General features: G+C 41.3%; 1 protein-coding gene across 1 annotated transcript in view; it reads left to right on the top strand.

Annotated features, from left to right (window-relative positions):
- The window catches only part of CSMD1 (CUB and Sushi multiple domains 1), a 1,400,820-nt gene that overhangs the window by 1,365,551 nt on the left and 18,781 nt on the right, over positions 1-16,488 (top strand). Inside the window, exons 56-62 of the mRNA XM_060136411.1 lie at positions 2,356-2,529; positions 3,322-3,504; positions 9,852-10,028; positions 10,653-10,832; positions 13,084-13,257; positions 13,546-13,719; positions 15,413-15,486. Of these exons, the coding sequence (XP_059992394.1) occupies positions 2,356-2,529; positions 3,322-3,504; positions 9,852-10,028; positions 10,653-10,832; positions 13,084-13,257; positions 13,546-13,719; positions 15,413-15,486 (1,136 nt within the window). The remainder of the gene's footprint in view (positions 1-2,355; positions 2,530-3,321; positions 3,505-9,851; positions 10,029-10,652; positions 10,833-13,083; positions 13,258-13,545; positions 13,720-15,412; positions 15,487-16,488) is intronic.

Below are 16,488 nucleotides of genomic sequence, written 5' to 3'. Positions count from 1 at the left end.
GCGTGTCTCCTGCTTCGGGCCAGCAGGGAGGCTAATCCACCAGTTCAAACGGGCACCAGTGGCCTCCAGACGGCGCCTCTCTCAACACCCCGAATCTCTCAACACCATGCATCTGTCTGGACCCAGGTTCAGAAATATTGGCAAGAGGCTATAAACGGAGTCTCCATCTATTGACCTAGTGTCTGTGGCCGGAAGGGTGGTGCTCTCTGAGGGGCCTGATCTGGGTCTCATCAGCGCTTCTGGTACAGTCCGATGTGAACATGATAAAAAAGATAGTGTCCTGGTCGTAACTTCCTCCCGACCCATAGGTTTAAACAAGAGGAGGGCGGATTGCCGTGAAGAACGGGGTGCTCAGGACAGACAAGATAGGCCGCCGCTATAGCTCCCCTCCAAACACTATTAACAGTACATTTTAGACTATACAGGTTCACAAGGACACTTTCTTTTTTACCCAAATAGCTATAGTGTTACTTTCTTTCACTTGAAAAATCATATTGTCCTTTAGCTCAGAGAGAATTTTCTTGTTAAAACATAGTCTGAAAATGAAGGAAAAGGAGTCACTCTCCTTGGCCTTTTAAAAATCAGTCAGAAACAAAACAAAACAATCCTTATCTTTTTAGTATTCATTTTGTGTGGGTAGAAAAAATAGGAAATGACAATCACATTATAAATGGAACTTACTGGAAAAAGTGATAATCCCTTTCACCTGTGACAATTACGGCGTTTCCAGTACATTTTCAGAGTGGATTGGTGCCGGAGACTTTTTTCCTGCAAGTCAGGGTCCCACAAAGCCCTTTCAGTCTACCCGGAAACCTGTCTCAAATTCTAACTGTAACAAAACAACGAATTCCTACAGAGAAAGAGAGCGATGACTTTCAAAAACAAACGTACAGGCTTACATGACAAAACACACCTGTAAATGTATTACTACCCTCATCAAGCTTTATGTTTTCTGGTTTTCTGTGCCTTCACACATGGGAATTTTTCAGAGAAATTAGTTTTGTTTGTTTTTCTCCCCAAAGATTTCTCTTGCATCTTCCCTGGTGTCTGTGAGACTTGTATTGGTTGTTACAATGATGCCAGCGTGCTCCAACCTCCAGGAACCAGGTTTTAACTGATCTCATTTTCCAAGGGGCGACTTCCCACCACTTGCGGTCATTAACCGCTGGAATTACCGTGAATTTGGGAATACACGCTCGCAGAGGAGGTTTTGTTTTCACGTGCTCTTCAGTAGCTAACCTCCATCTCTATTTGTGCTGTTACACTGTTGCACTGATTTTTTTCTTTTATTTCACCTGGAACTGATCATTTACCAACAATTTCACTGATTCAGCTCTAGTTACCTTCTTTTTAGGACTCCGTAGGTACACTCCTCTTGTCCAGTGAGTGGATGTCAGTGTAAGACAGTCTCAGGGGAGGGCTTATGTGACTCAGGGGGTGGCTGATGCCTTCCAACCTTTCTAACCTGCCCCTCTGGCTGGCATCACTTGGGGGTTGTCAGTGACCGAATGCAGCCCCTCGAGGATGTTAAACCAGCAGAGCCTTTGAATACTCTTTGGCATCATCAGCCCAATCAGCTGTTTGTACGTGGTATAAAATTTGCCCATGGCTAACCCTAATTTTGGACTTTATAGAAAGGGAGAGATATGTCTTTACCATCCTATGGTAATCTGGATCCTAGAATTTTCCTTCTTGAGGGATAATTATGATTAGATGATGGGCCTGATTTGGTGTAATTATAAAGAAATGAGTGGACTACTTGAGGAAAATATTAATCAGTAATTTATTATTTTTTTTTTCCTTAAACATTTTAGATTGCCACCTATTCAAAGAAAAATTGTTAGATGGTCTCTCTAGACATGGGAACTGGAAGAGGAAGCAGATTTGACCGAGTTTTGTCCCCAAGCAAAGCATGATTGTCATACTAACTGGAGAAATAATGGAAATAGTCTTGGTGAATCTATGTTAGTTTCTAACATTTTGTGTAACACTGCTTGTTTAGGATACAGTTAAGGGCAAATGGAAAAAATTTAGGTAGAGTGACTTTCTTTTTTGAAAACCTAAATATCAATTTCTACCTTAAGCAAAGCTATCTTAACCTAATAAAAAAAACAAACAAAAACTTCATTGACAGACCCTTTCGTGGACTTCAGTAACGTGACTATTCAGGGTAGGGGGAGGGTCGTCTGGAAATGGGCATTTCTTATCCACAGGGCACTGCAGCGATGTGCAGTGTATCTGGGTGTTTTTTGTTAATAGGTGATTATTGTATGAGTCTCTAAGGGACATTGACCAACACAAAGCAGCTTAACAGGAACAATGTACTCATTGATTTGATTTGATTTTTTTCTTAAGTTATTTCGTGTGGACACCCAGGGGTCCCTGCCAATGCCATCCTAACTGGAGACCTGTTTACATCTGGGGCCGTGGTTCACTACTCATGCCAAGGGAGACGGAGTCTCGTAGGCAACAGCAGCAGGACTTGCCAGGAGGACAGTCACTGGAGCGGAGCCCTGCCCCACTGCACAGGTGGGCATGATGCAGTCAGCTCTTCGTTCCAGGTATTGGGTAGTGATGCCACTCTCTGAAGTCGGTATTACTCCGTTCCAGCCAAGTGCGCCTTTATGACGTAGCGTCAGCGTCGTCTTCATCTTCCTTCCCTTTGAACACTATCGCGACACATTTTCCTCTGCAGGAGTCTCCCTAGCGCCTGAGTAGGAAGCTTGCTCACCTTGACTCAGTTTGCCCCTGTTTTCCCCTCCTTTTCTGTGCTTCCTCTCAGTTCTTCCACATCTTTCCTGTCTCTGTCGTCAATTGTTAAATCAATCCTGTTTGGAAAAAATATCAACTTAATTCTTCCGTGAATGTTTCGTAATAAACAAAATATATAAACATAATAAACAAAATAAACATAATCAGCAGATGGACACAGTGTAGAAGCATCAAACCTCTCATTTGATTTTTTCGTTCCCAACACACCTTCACCCCCATCTCCTCGTCAGCATCCTCACCAGCACTTCCAACGAGCAATTCCTGCATTTACCATCCCCAGTATTTTATTTCTTCTAAAGAATATCAATTATTGTACAACCGTATTTTAATAAGCTATTTCGATTGTAGTTACACAGAAACGATTTCTTAGCGTCTTCCGTTTTTGGGCTGTAATAAAGAAAATCTCTCAGGAGATTTCCAGAATGCTGTATGACTGTAACTGTGTTTGATACACATTTACATAAAGTTTCATTCCCTTTAAACATAACAGCCCTGTTTTAAACGAGTCTAACAGCATTGAGTATTGCCATATGTGTTTGTGTTCCATAGGAAATAATCCTGGATTTTGCGGTGATCCAGGGACCCCAGCACATGGGTCTCGGCTTGGAGATGAGTTTAAGGCCAAGAGCCTTCTCCGCTTCTCCTGTGAAATGGGCTACCAGCTGCGGGGCTCGGCAGAGCGAACGTGTCTGCTCAACGGGTCATGGTCAGGACTGCAGCCCGTGTGCGAGGGTAAGTTCAAGCCTGAAAGTCAGCGTTTCAGGTTGAAACCAGGTAACTCGCTCTAAAATGACCAGTGACATTCCACAAAAATCCTACAGGTTTACACTATTTCTATAATTAACCTACTTACCCCCCAAACATATAAGAGAATCATCAAAAAGCACAGCTGGGCATACGGAGGTACCTGACTGTTCAAAAGATCATACGACACTGTCCTCACCCTTTGGAAGTCCATGGTCTAAAGGAGGTGTCTGTCTTCTCCTGGTGACGTTCTCTGTGTGACTTTGCCGTGTTTTGTGGCTGCTGGTGGTGAGAGCTGAGGCGAAGGAGTTGTGAGTAGGGCAGAGTGAGTTGCTGCTGGGAGCTCCCTGCAGGCTGGAAGAGGCTTCTGTTCACACGTTCCTTCCAGGCTGTTGGTGGTCCTTGTTCAGAGCACTGTGTTGCAAAAGATTCTCGGGTTACTTTCCGTGTAATATTTTGGAGTGAGTCTATTTTATTGTACTATTTAAGAGGCATGATAGGAAATGATGGGAAACCCCAGTAATAACAGTAAAATGCCACAGCTCTTTATAGACACGATGTCATGTCTTGGCCATGCCTGTCTTAAGCAAAGGTGAGCTGACATGTCATGAGTGTGTTCAGAGTCTAGAAAATAACTGAGTTAGAATTCGGACAGATGAAACTTTAACATTTGCACACAAACTTCTCAATGACTGAATTTTCAAGTCTAAAACAGTTACACCAATTAATTACCTATTTTTACATGTATGAAACACTTTCCATAGAATTTGATCAGCTTGAATAAACTCACACAATATCAACACCAGAAATATAGATCAAGTTCCCTTAATCTTTATTTTCCCTACTATGTCAACTCTCCTTGTACTGTCACTAATTTGATTATAGGTGTTATACAGATAAGTAGACTATAATATGCATGTATCTAATCTGACTATATTTTACATAGTTAACTGTATCATATGTAGTCTACATAATATAAAATGATATGTATGAATAAGCCAATCCTATGTATGCGTATGTGTGTATCCTCTCATTGAGAGTCAGAGATTATCCTGGTTATTATAGTCAAAGACCTATCTGTCTCTCTATAGAGATAAGTATACATGATAATCCAAGATAATGTTTGACTCCAAATTGCCTCTTGACAATCAAGTTAATGTAAATCTTAAGATTAGGCCCTAAAGAAGTTAAATCAAATATGACTAAGTAGTTGTGGGGAAATGTCTTCTGCAGCTGTGATTTGCAGGGTGATGCCATTTCTATTGACTGAAGTGTGCGACTATAAGTTAGTAGAACTTTTCTCACTCTCAGTTCCCTCCCCTCTTGTAGAAATTTGAATGTTAAAATTTGCATGAGAGCATGTCTTTCTCACCAAAACCAGAACATTTCATTTTCTGTTCTATAATATAGTACCTCAAAGTTACACATGACCTCCGTAATCTACAATTACACCCCATCTAACCTTTTCTCTATACCACCCCTATGAATTTTTGGTCCAGAAGTATTTGAACATTATGAAAATTAAATAAGATTTCCACGTCAATCCATGATGTATTAAATGATAGTAGGCCCACCTTCTTATTGAGAACAACTATAAAACAACAAAATACATGAGACAATTACGTGAGTTATTAAACAACAGACAGGGCGTGATGGTGTTCCTTAGGAGAAAATAAATAAGGTGAGCTCCATAACCCCTCTGTCACTCTGTGCATTTTTCTTGCTGGGAAGCTGGGAAGCAGAACCCAGGTGGTACAGTGACTTGGTGAGGTGATGAGGTAGAAATTGTTTTAGGTTACTGAAATGGAATTTGCAGAAACGGGAATCCAGGAAGAGGGAGCTGACAATGGGAGGGCCCCAGAATTCTGTAGGCGTGTTCACAGGTGACTCAGCTGAGGGCTGGGCTGACAAGCACACGTGAGACTCAGTGATGCACAGACCTTCTTAGCAGAGAGCAGACCTGTGATAGTAGAAGTCATACCGTACTGAGAGACACTGTACACTCAGGATGCTTCTTGGAGGCCTAGAGAGCCCATACATTGTGAATAGGTACCACTCCCTAAAATCAGGGGGACAGGCTAGAACTAAGAGCAAATCATGTTAGGACTCAGACTAACTAGCTCTCCGCTAACAGAATAAACCTGATGACAAGACCCAGAAGATCTATAACTACTTCAAAAGCCCACCAGAGCAAAGCCAACATCTTTTAAAGGAATGACATGCTCCATGCAGTAGTTCCTTCACAATGTCCAGCATACGATAAACAGTTACTGCATTGGCACAACCCAGGACAATATGACCCACAGTCCAACCAACCAACCAACCAACGAACCAACTAAACAAACAATAGGGATAGAATCGGAGCCTGAGATGACCCAAATGTTGAAAAACACAATAAGGATTTAAATAAGCTATTAAAAATATGATCAAGACTTTACAGTAAATTGAATTGAAACAGGGAATCTCAACAGAGAAATGAAAATAATGAAAGAGAATCAAATGGAAACTCTGGAAATGAAAAGTACATTATCTGATAAAAAGTTTTCTGGATCAACTTAGCAGATGAAAAATGTCAGAAGGATCAGTTAACTTGCATACAGGTCAGTGAAAATTATCCAATCTGAAAAACAGAGGGAAAGAAGATGGAGAAGAAGAATCCCAGCACGATAATTTCCTATTGGATAATATCAAGCAGTTTAATGTACTTGTAATTGGGGTTCTAGAAGAGAAGGAGAGAATGGTGCAGAAAATTATTTGAAAAAATACTGGTTAAAAGTTAACCAAATTTGGTGGGGAAATATAGCTTCCAAGGCTCAACAAACCTCCCTTAGATACATTCTGTGCTATTAGGGATGGTCATTTACTTGAGACTGTACATTCTATATTGGGTTTATCTCAAGCACTTTAGTTTATTGCAAATTTAAAAAGTGAAAAAATTAAAGCAGTTGAGAGTGAGTAATGTTTTCCATACAAATCTCACTTTGTTGCTGGGATATGACACTATGAGCTTTATTCCAGCAAAACATAAAGGAATTCATTTATTTGATTAGGGGAGCTTAATTGGACTTCATTTCATGATGTACTTAACTCAGACTATACAAAGTACTCTTTAAATAGCATTTAGTTTGTCAAAAGTCAGAAATTCAAAGGGTTCCTATAAAATCCTTATAAACTTGGACCTTAAAAATCTGTATACAGATAGAAGTTGAGTTACTAAAATGTTTCAATGCTAAAAATATTTCTCAGATATGCCACACAAAACTGGCTACTTCCAAATTGCATTGTACATCTATCATGGGAAGCTGCATAATTAATTAATAGTATGTGTTACACTCGCTAAAACAACAAATGATGGGTAGGATATATGACTAACTCCCCTTCCCACTCCCCCTCTCCACATGTAGAGGTCTTAAAACTTTTTTGGAGAATCTGTTGCTTTATGTTTTTTCTCCCTTGTTATCGTAGGTCCGTATCTTTGGGGCACATATTCTTTTTTGTAGAAAATGGGGTTATCAGTGACTTTTTCATTGCCACAAAAGTTAGCCATGACCTATATATTCAATCCCCTAACCGAGGTCACCTCCCTCCTGATAATTTACCTTCTCTGAGTCTGTTAAAAACATTAGCTCCTGATGGATATTGCAATAAATTATAAAGAGGAGGAGTCATGCATCACAAAATAAAAATGTTTTAAAAATTCTTCAACATCAAAAAACTTAAATTTATAATATATTTTCATCACTTTAAGCCATGTTTTCTTTTGTTAGCAACCTCATCTTTTAATCACAGGCTCATTGACTTACTTTTCAAATGGATATATCTTACCAAGTTGCTTAAATATAACTACATCTTTAGGGTTAGTTGCATTAGGCAACTCTTAATCCTCTTTGCCACGAGATTATGATAAAGTTGACCTTTTATTCAGGTAATGGACTAAAATGGGATTGAAATGATGGTAATGAAAATAACAATACTAGTACTACTACTAATCTACCAGATTGTTTACTAGGCGTTTTACACTTGGTATGTGTAATCTTACAACAACAGGGAGCAATTATCTTTCTTATACCCATTTTACAGTGAAGACACTACATGTTGAGAACTTGAATTGATCACTAACATTTATTTAACTTGTATGATCAGAGAGTCAAACCTATAACTATTTGACTCAATTTAACAGCAATCTTCCTAATACAGCATGCTAAGTGAATGGTACTGATGTCTATGAACAATAAAGTGCATCTGGAATAAGTATAATGCTATTTTATTATAAATTGATAAAAAGAAAATAATCTTTTACCAAAAGGAATCACATGTACTTTAAATGTACATGTGATTTACATTTATGTACATGTGTACATTTGATTTAAATTTAAATCAAATGTACTTTAAAAAAAGATGTATTTTAAAAGAAATTTTAACTTGTAATTTTAAAAGAAATCTTGTCTTCTAGTGACCCTACATTTAATATCTTGCTTTGCTTTAGTGATACAGTCCCCGTATGTCTTACAACATTAAGACCTTGATGTAAAAACAGCTATGTCTAACCCTCATTTTCACAGGCAAAGCCATCAGTGAAAGTGTCCCTGTCAGGAAAAAAAAAGTTAACCATGAATTTGATTTTATAGGATACAATATTTGAGGGAACTTTATAAACATTAGGAAGTCATTATTATGATGGACATTCTTTCACTGACAATATATTAAGTTGAATATGTTTTCAACAGTGACCTGCTTTAGTTTAGCATTAGTCCTTCACAGATCACTTTTGAAAATTGCTACATAGATTTTAATAGCAGATATGATTAGAATAAAATATAATGATATACCCAGGTGTCTTTTGTTATGAATTAGATCAATATAATTCTTTGCTTTGTCAGGCTTGCACTCATACATGTGTGCAGTAACTGTGCACAGGAAATGATGAATCAGTATTTGTTGAATGGATGAGGAATTGTCTTGAATAGGCCAACAGCTTGGATTTTTGCAATGTGAAATTTTTATTTATGTCACAGCCATCAAAGAACTTTTGAGCTTTAGAGAATGTTAGATATCCTCTGCTTCAAGATTGATAACTATATCTCATCTCAAATGCCAACCAAGAAACTACTGAACAATCTGTGTTCGAAGGGATTGTAAGTCCAAAACCCAGACTCATCAAGGAAGAGGGTTATAATTGATAAGTTATGTCCTACGTGGGCACAGGCATAGAAGCACCAGCATGTGTGCTTTTTATTTGTCAAACAAGATCTAGTCCAACCTGAGAGTATGTGCATTTTTTAACATAATATGATAGGGAATTCCCTAAACTTCCATTATAGTGGCTTTTACTTTGCAATCTGTTTTCTTTCACATTTTTAGGAAGAGTGTGTCTTTATTCTCAAGGCTAGATTTGAAAGTGGAGCAATTAAATAGGCAAGAGTATTTGCAAATACTTTGGTCATTCTCAGAAAAAGAACTCATGATACATTGTGGTTATTAAAATTCACATTCTTTGTACGTCTGCCTGTTGTGCATTATTGTGGGAGGCTAAAGAGGAAAAATAACCGTCTTTATGGTAAATGGGTTTGACTGAAAAAGGCAAAAAACCTGTTATGGATTAAAATCTTCACCTTGATACACACCCAGCAGCTGCTGAGTTTCCTTGTTCACTGATGAAGGAATACACATGACAGATACTCAGAGTGTAGATCTGTTACACCGCCCAGCATTAGCTGAAGTCTTCATGCCTGTACATGGCATTGCAGTCGTCTGGAGAGAGATTTAAGGTGCAGCCATTCCGAAGCCGGTTAACACAGCTGCCCGTAGACTGGGGAACATTGAGGAGACCGTTTCACAGAACAGTTTAAGTGTAGTCATTCGTATTTCTCAGGCCTCCCATATTTTTTAAAATGAATTGTCCTGGAGATGTAAAATATGACCTGATTTGCCCAGGTTTTTTAACTCAGCTATTGCAAGAGGGAGACAATTCTGAGTCACTAGTATCATACAGACCCTTTAAAAGAGCATGATAATTTTACTGTTTGTTATAAACATGTTAAATCTCAGACTACCATGGTTTTGAATTGTCAGTGCTTTAACTCATCTTTTAATCTGTTTGGAAGTAATGCGTTTTAGAAAAGACGATACAAACATGTAGCTTGCACATTTGTAACTCATCCATAAGAGAATGGCATGAGTCTTAGAGTAAAATATGTGGGAAAAGTTTCCCATGGTTACGTGTCCTGTGATTTTTGGAATAAATGAGCAGTCTGCTACCCCGATGGCCTTTGGCCTCTCAGGTTCCTCACGTGGTGACGGGTCTCTCTGTACGGCCCGGTTTTGTTCCCTCACAGCTGTGTCCTGTGGGAACCCGGGGACGCCCACCCACGGCATGATCGTCAGCAGCGACGGTGTCCTGTTCTCCAGCTCCGTGGTCTACGCCTGCTGGGACGGCTACAGGACCTCGGGGCTGACCACGCGGCACTGCACCGCCAACGGGACCTGGACGGGTACAGCCCCCGACTGCACACGTGAGTGGCCTGCTGTCCTGGTGGGTCCAGGGCATCACAGTGACATCTACCTGACAGAGAAAATAAATTGGTTTTATAGTGTTGTACTGATTTTTTAATCCATAGAGAAAACAGGATTATATCATATCATACATATGTTTGATATTATGGCCAATTATTAAACACTTTTAGATTTTTCTTCACTTTCTTATTTATATGGTTGAAAGTGCTTTGCATGGCTGGTTGGGTTGGATATTGTAAAGCTGAGGTCCAAGAAAGTCAAGGTTTGTTCTCTCTGTAGACCAGTTAGTCTGAGGGAAACGGGGCAGGTGCTTGGCTCTCTGATCCCAGCCTGTGCCTCTGTGCTTGGCTCTGTGGTGTGGCCCCCATCACGCCTAGCCCAGGGCTGGACACGGGCGCCAGCTGTCACCCGCACACCAGTGGCACAGAAACGAGCGGGTCCAAACATGCAGCCTCCTGACCGCCGGCCAGTAAGACGGTCAAACAGCGAGAGGGGGGATTGCTGTAATAACACATGCCTTAACCACTCTGAATAGCAGCTTAAGGAGAGTCACTTCAATAGAAACCAGGAACACGTCATTCCATGATAATATGTTTCTCCGACTCTTTTTCTTCACTTACCAGTTATAAGCTGTGGAGATCCAGGTACGCCGGCAAATGGCCTCCAGTTTGGGACAGATTTCACCTTCAACAGTACGGTCAGCTACCAGTGTAACCCCGGCTACACCATGGAGCCTGCCACGTCCTCCACTATCCGCTGCACCAAAGACAGTGCGTGGGATCACAGCAAACCTACCTGCAAAGGTCTGTGGTTCTACTCACGCATATAGAAGTCTTTATTGAGTTACGTTTTATTTCATTTTGCAAGCCTCTATGTAGACCTTCTATGTGCCAGGCATTCTTGTAAACTCATTCGCAAATATTAAGTCACTTCATTTTCTTAATACTTTAATCTCCGCTTTACAGACGGGAGACTGACTCACAGAGAGTTTTAGTAAATGCTCAGGATCACAGATCAGGGCTTGGAGACATCAGGGTTCACTGGCAGTCACCCTCCCTCTGGAGTCTGTGCTGTGAACCCCAGCTTTGCTCTCTTGGCGAACGTGGCCGTGTTAAGTCTGTGGCAGATACGATAGGGACTGTTACCACGGGGACGTAGAGTCAGGTCAGAGAGAGAAGCCAGTCATCAAATAAGGCAGAAGAGGGGCAGAGATTGTCAGTGCGTGATGTTCTGTGGGCTTTGGATGCGGAGACTAACGATGCCACATGGTGTGGAGATGGTATGGAAAGATTTACGACTTGGACAGCAGACTTTCCAGGGAGAGCAGAGCGGGCGGAAGGTGTCTGCATGGCTTGAGGGAAGCAGGGGGGCAGGGGGGGACAGCTGTACCGGGGCTGGATTTGCACGGTTAGGGCTCTGCAGCAACACCGGAGGGAGCCTGCGGGCTCTTGTCAGCTGGGCCAGAGGGGAAGGGAGAGGGGAGGGTATTAAAAAGGGGTGCCCGACTCTTCATTAGACGGCAGACAGATAAAAACCGTGAGTGGAGAGCTGGAGCAGCAGGAAGCCCTAGCGAGGAAGGCGCCGTGCTCAGAGGGCTCTGAAGGACAGGTAGTTTGTGTAGAGCTTGTTGTGAGGCTCAGGTGAGACCTCCGCACCCTGACGGCGGTGTTTCCAACCCTCCTGGCCTGGGCGGTTCTGGGCGCGCCCTGGTTTCCTCCTGCTGGAGGGTGAGGGCCCCTGTCTTCCACCCGTCTTTCCATCTGTAGTTATTAATACGATGCTGCTGTGGAGCAGGTGTTACATGGATGTGTAGTGAAGCTCACACAGTCGTGTTGGGACTGTTGCAGCCACGTGAGCTTGTTGATAGCACTTGTCCATAGATTGTCAGGTCCCTGGGACTTCATATGTTTGTGTGGGTCTCTGTCCCTCTGTTGCGTTAATAATACTTCCCTGGCCAGCCAGGCCCTTGCAGAAGAGACCTCTCTCTCCACCTGAACTCTTCTCCCACTGGCCGCCCTCGTCCTCCCCTCCGTGGAACCATGTCACTCGTCACCGCTCCCACCCGGGGGCCTTGCCGCTTGACGTCGTCTGTCTAGAGACACATTCCCCCAATCTTCACATAGGGGTTCTCCAGAAATATTTGCTGAATAGACAGAGAGAAGGTTGAATGGCAAGAGAAGGGCCCATTTCCAGCTTCCGGCTGTGCATGAGTGGTTCTGGGTCTGTGTGTCTTTCTTGCATGCGAATGCCCATGAGAAACTGCAGGTGAGAGAATTATAGGTGAGTCTTCCTTCCTGCTGCCTCCTGCTGCCTGGACTGTCACTGGCAAACCTCCTCCAATGTGAAAAGTCTAGGAGCGCTTGGATCTTCAGGGAAGCTTTTAGACAAGGCATCTTAGAATAACGGCTAGAGTGGGAACGGTGGACGCCAGCACCAGCTGGGGAGTCACTTGTGAGAACCGTGTTCTGGCCCGAAGCTCCTAGACTGTGATAAAACCCTGTCAAGTGGTTTCTTACAGAATCTTCTTCAACCATGCAGTCACTGGTTTTTAATTCTTCAGCAAATGGATCAACAGACTATGTCTTTTGGAAATTATATGCTATCTTTATATAAAGAAAAAAATACAGATAGAGGGAGAAATTCTTACCATCTGTATATATAAATTCAGAAGTCTGTACTCATGTCATGGGACCACGTTCTGACTGGATTTGTCTCTGGTAAACAACATAAAAAGACACAAATCGAACAGCAGTCTTTCTTTCTTTCTTGGTCTTATACATATTGAGACTGTTGTGTTTAATCCCACACTTGCTTTTACAGTGTGATATCTTTTGACTTTGCTTGGCTTTTATGGACTTGATCTAAATTAATGAAGAAATATTGGAGAAAAGTTTTATTATTTTGATTTACTTTCTCAATAATCTTCTATTAAAAAATGCAGCCCTTTGTAGATGTCATTTGCAACGCAGGTAAAATGAAAATGTTAGTCTTTGGTGCATTATGGTTGTGGTGGAAACTCTAGAATGTTGAATCCCATGTGTTCTCTGGAAACAGCTGTCATGTGTGGTCAACCTCCTCCAGTTCAGGATGGGAAAGTGGAAGGATCAGATTTACGCTGGGGCGCCAGTGTGAGCTACAGCTGCGCCCAGGGCTTCCAGCTCTCTCACCCCGCCATCCTCTCCTGCGAAGGCCGTGGCGTGTGGAAAGGAGAGGTCCCCCAATGCCTGCGTAAGTCCTCTGGGAGAACCGGCTCCCGGTCTCATTTGCAAATCACCAACATGCACACCCTCGGTTACAGTCTGAGGAAAAGAGCCTGCGTGATTTATAGCCACGTTACAATAGGTAAAAATTCCAGTCTGAGACTCCACTGCCCAAGGGCAGATTCTGTTCTTTTCATCATTTGCTGGTTTAATAGTGATACCTAGAGATTTAATGGAAACTAGTTAAACAAGTTTAGTAGGTTAAGCTAATCCAGGGACACAGAATGCGAACCAACGTCTCGGTTGTTTTCTACAGCTGTGTTCTGTGGAGACCCGGGCACGCCTGCTGAGGGACGACTCAGTGGGAAAAGCTTCACCTATAGATCTGAAGTCTTCTTCCAGTGCAGATCTCCCTTCATCCTGGTGGGGTCATCACGGAGAGTCTGCCAAGCGGATGGCACGTGGAGTGGCACACAGCCCACCTGCATCGGTACTGATGACATGACAGCCCTGAGGGGCTTGGGGATGAGGACATTTCATTTTAAAACTGGACCATTTGTGGGCACATAGATAACGTTCTTATAGGTAATGCTCTGCGTAGGCGCTAATCGGCTACACTGATGGGCAGCCTCTCTTAAATCGTGCCAACTGAGTTGGCAGTTCATGTTACGAGTCGTTTAAAAATTGCTCCCAGAGTCTGTTCTCTTACCCCAGTCCCTCTATCTCCTGCCCATCTCAACCAACAGCCACGTTCTTTAGGGGGAAGAGCGCTTTGCGGAAGCTGCCACTATTGCTGTGGCACCAGAGGGACACCTGAGCCTTTGCTTTCCTGCCCCCCGTCCCCCACTAAACTGCCTGCACCGCTGGCCACGGTAGAGAGGGCTGCAGGGACACTCGCGCTCTGTTGACTTTCCAACATGAAAATGAAACTTCAAGTCAGAAGACACTCTGTATGTGACCTCACCCCTCATTTTTAGACCTAATCTCTGTCTCATGGAAAGGGTTCAGGTAGAAATTACAGTGGTCGAAAGTCACTCCATCAGCGGTACAGAGACCTGAATCCTCCATTCTCCACTCAGAGCCTCTTTTCCTCCTGCAGACTCAAGGTGATGGCCAGGGTCATTCTGCTCGCCCAGCTCTCCTGAGCACAAGACGCGTAGCAAGCAATTAATGATTTATATCCTTGGTTGTTTTCTAAGAAATTAAATCGTATCTGCTTAATACGGTTTTTTGAGTTTGCTCTTGTGGCACTTAAGAGGTACCAGGGGTACATTTTTGCACTGAAATCTAAAGATGTTTTAAAAAACACTTTTTACAAAAAATAGTCCTTTGTCATTACATTATTTACTCATGTGTATGTACATTTTTGTATATTAATTTATGAATGATTTTTTCAGGAAAAAATACATATTCAGGAACCAAAAAAAATACAGTGTTAGAAATAATTTCATTGAAGCACTGCCTTTTCTAGTTAATGTTTACTGCCACTTGGTTTAAACTATTGCTTTACTGTAGCTATTTCTGAAAAACTTAAAAAAAATGTTTTTCTTCCCCTGATATGTTAGTTTCTCTTGAAAACATACTTTTTAAAAGAAGTTATCTATTTTGTTTTCCCACTAGCAGTGGAGAGCAGCCATAGTAAAGCTGAAGTGCTCGCTGATGGCTGAAATACTACATTTTTTGGAAAATTATCAGTGTTGGTCTACTGTATGCTTCTGTTTCTAAGCATTAAGTATACTCCTCATTTTGAAATCTTGAAGAAAATTAATTCAGGACATTTGGAGTAATGTAATATATGGCCAAAGGAGATGGTAATTAATTAAATCCTTAAAAAATGATCATAATAGATAATTATTGAAGATAATATACTATTAACCAACCAATACATCAGTAGAGAAAAATTAAACCAGAGAATGGAAAAGAATGTGCTTATTCTGATGATATAGAAAATAATATACAGAGCAATTCAGAGTCTGCTAAAGCACTAAAAATTAATATCTAAAGAAAATATCTGAAAAAAAGGCAAAAAGAGCAATTTAATTTTAAACTTTTGTGCAAAACATCTTGCACATTTGACAAAACACAATCTTCTGAATTTCATGAGACCTGTTAGTAAAAGTGTTAGAGTCCCGGTAATAACCATACCTGGTTCTCTAACTTGTTGTTTTAATTGTGAATTTCAGATCCTGCTCACAACACCTGCCCGGACCCCGGTACCCCACAGTTTGGAATACAGAATAGCTCAAGAGGATACGAGGTTCTCCACTTTTACTTCACCATGTTTTTCTCTACGTTGAAAGGAAACTGATACTTAAACATATGTGTGTTTTGATGTACCGTATTTGATTCAAGTTACATTTGCCCAAACAAAATCCATTCAGAGAGGATTTCTGCTTGTTATTTGAACTGTTAACACTGAGATAACTGTATGTATCTTATTTATACAGTATTAACTGCTATAGTAATTTCTATTTGAAAGCAGGCATATTTTTATATTTTTTGTCTGCTGAACTGACACAGCAAATCTCAAAGCAGGGTGACTTGCCACTGAAGAGCTACAAATAAAAAGACCCCGTTTGGTGACCTGATAGAATAGGTGAATAGTATTAAATTCTAGAGACAAAAACAGAAGAAGAAAATGTGTTCAGGCCCCATAGTCTAGGGTTCCTGTATGGTATCTCTTCTCTGTATGATCGCTCATAACTCTAAGAGTGGTTAGCATGCTCAATATTGAATATTTTCAATGTTCATTTGACTTTTTAAATAAAAAGTACATTAACACGAATATTGGAGAAATACCTAAAGATGGAAAGTAATGAAGCTTGAAATACAACGTTTCAACCATCTTAAGTAATCGAGTGACTTCAGGGGTCTCTGATCAGATGGCTTTGAAAGCCAGAGCTAAATATGCACACTCTGTTCATTTAGAATAAAAGTCCTGTTCATTTAGAATAAAAGTCCTGTTCATTTAGAATAAAAGTCCTGTTAATAATTTAGTATAAAAGTCCTTTTTCTTCAGCCACTTCTCCCTGTTTTTCCTGAAACTTAAAATGTTCTCGTTTGATTGGCCCTGATGCACACTGGCCCCTTCCTGATGGCCTTCACACACCCTGCCAAGGACGTAGGTTAAAGCCAGCACATTTTATACTGGGGCTCACATGTGGCCTTGAAGGCTCAGGTAACATCTTCTGGCATATAGACATGTAGGGCCAAGTATATCGGAACACTGGAATATACTGCACGTGTGTGTCGTTCTCAC

Source organism: Lagenorhynchus albirostris, chromosome 21 (assembly GCF_949774975.1).
Source record: "Lagenorhynchus albirostris chromosome 21, mLagAlb1.1, whole genome shotgun sequence".
NCBI classification, from domain to species: domain Eukaryota; kingdom Metazoa; phylum Chordata; class Mammalia; order Artiodactyla; family Delphinidae; genus Lagenorhynchus; species Lagenorhynchus albirostris.
Note: the sequence above shows the minus strand (reverse complement) of the source record. Positions and strands in the feature narration are given on the sequence as shown.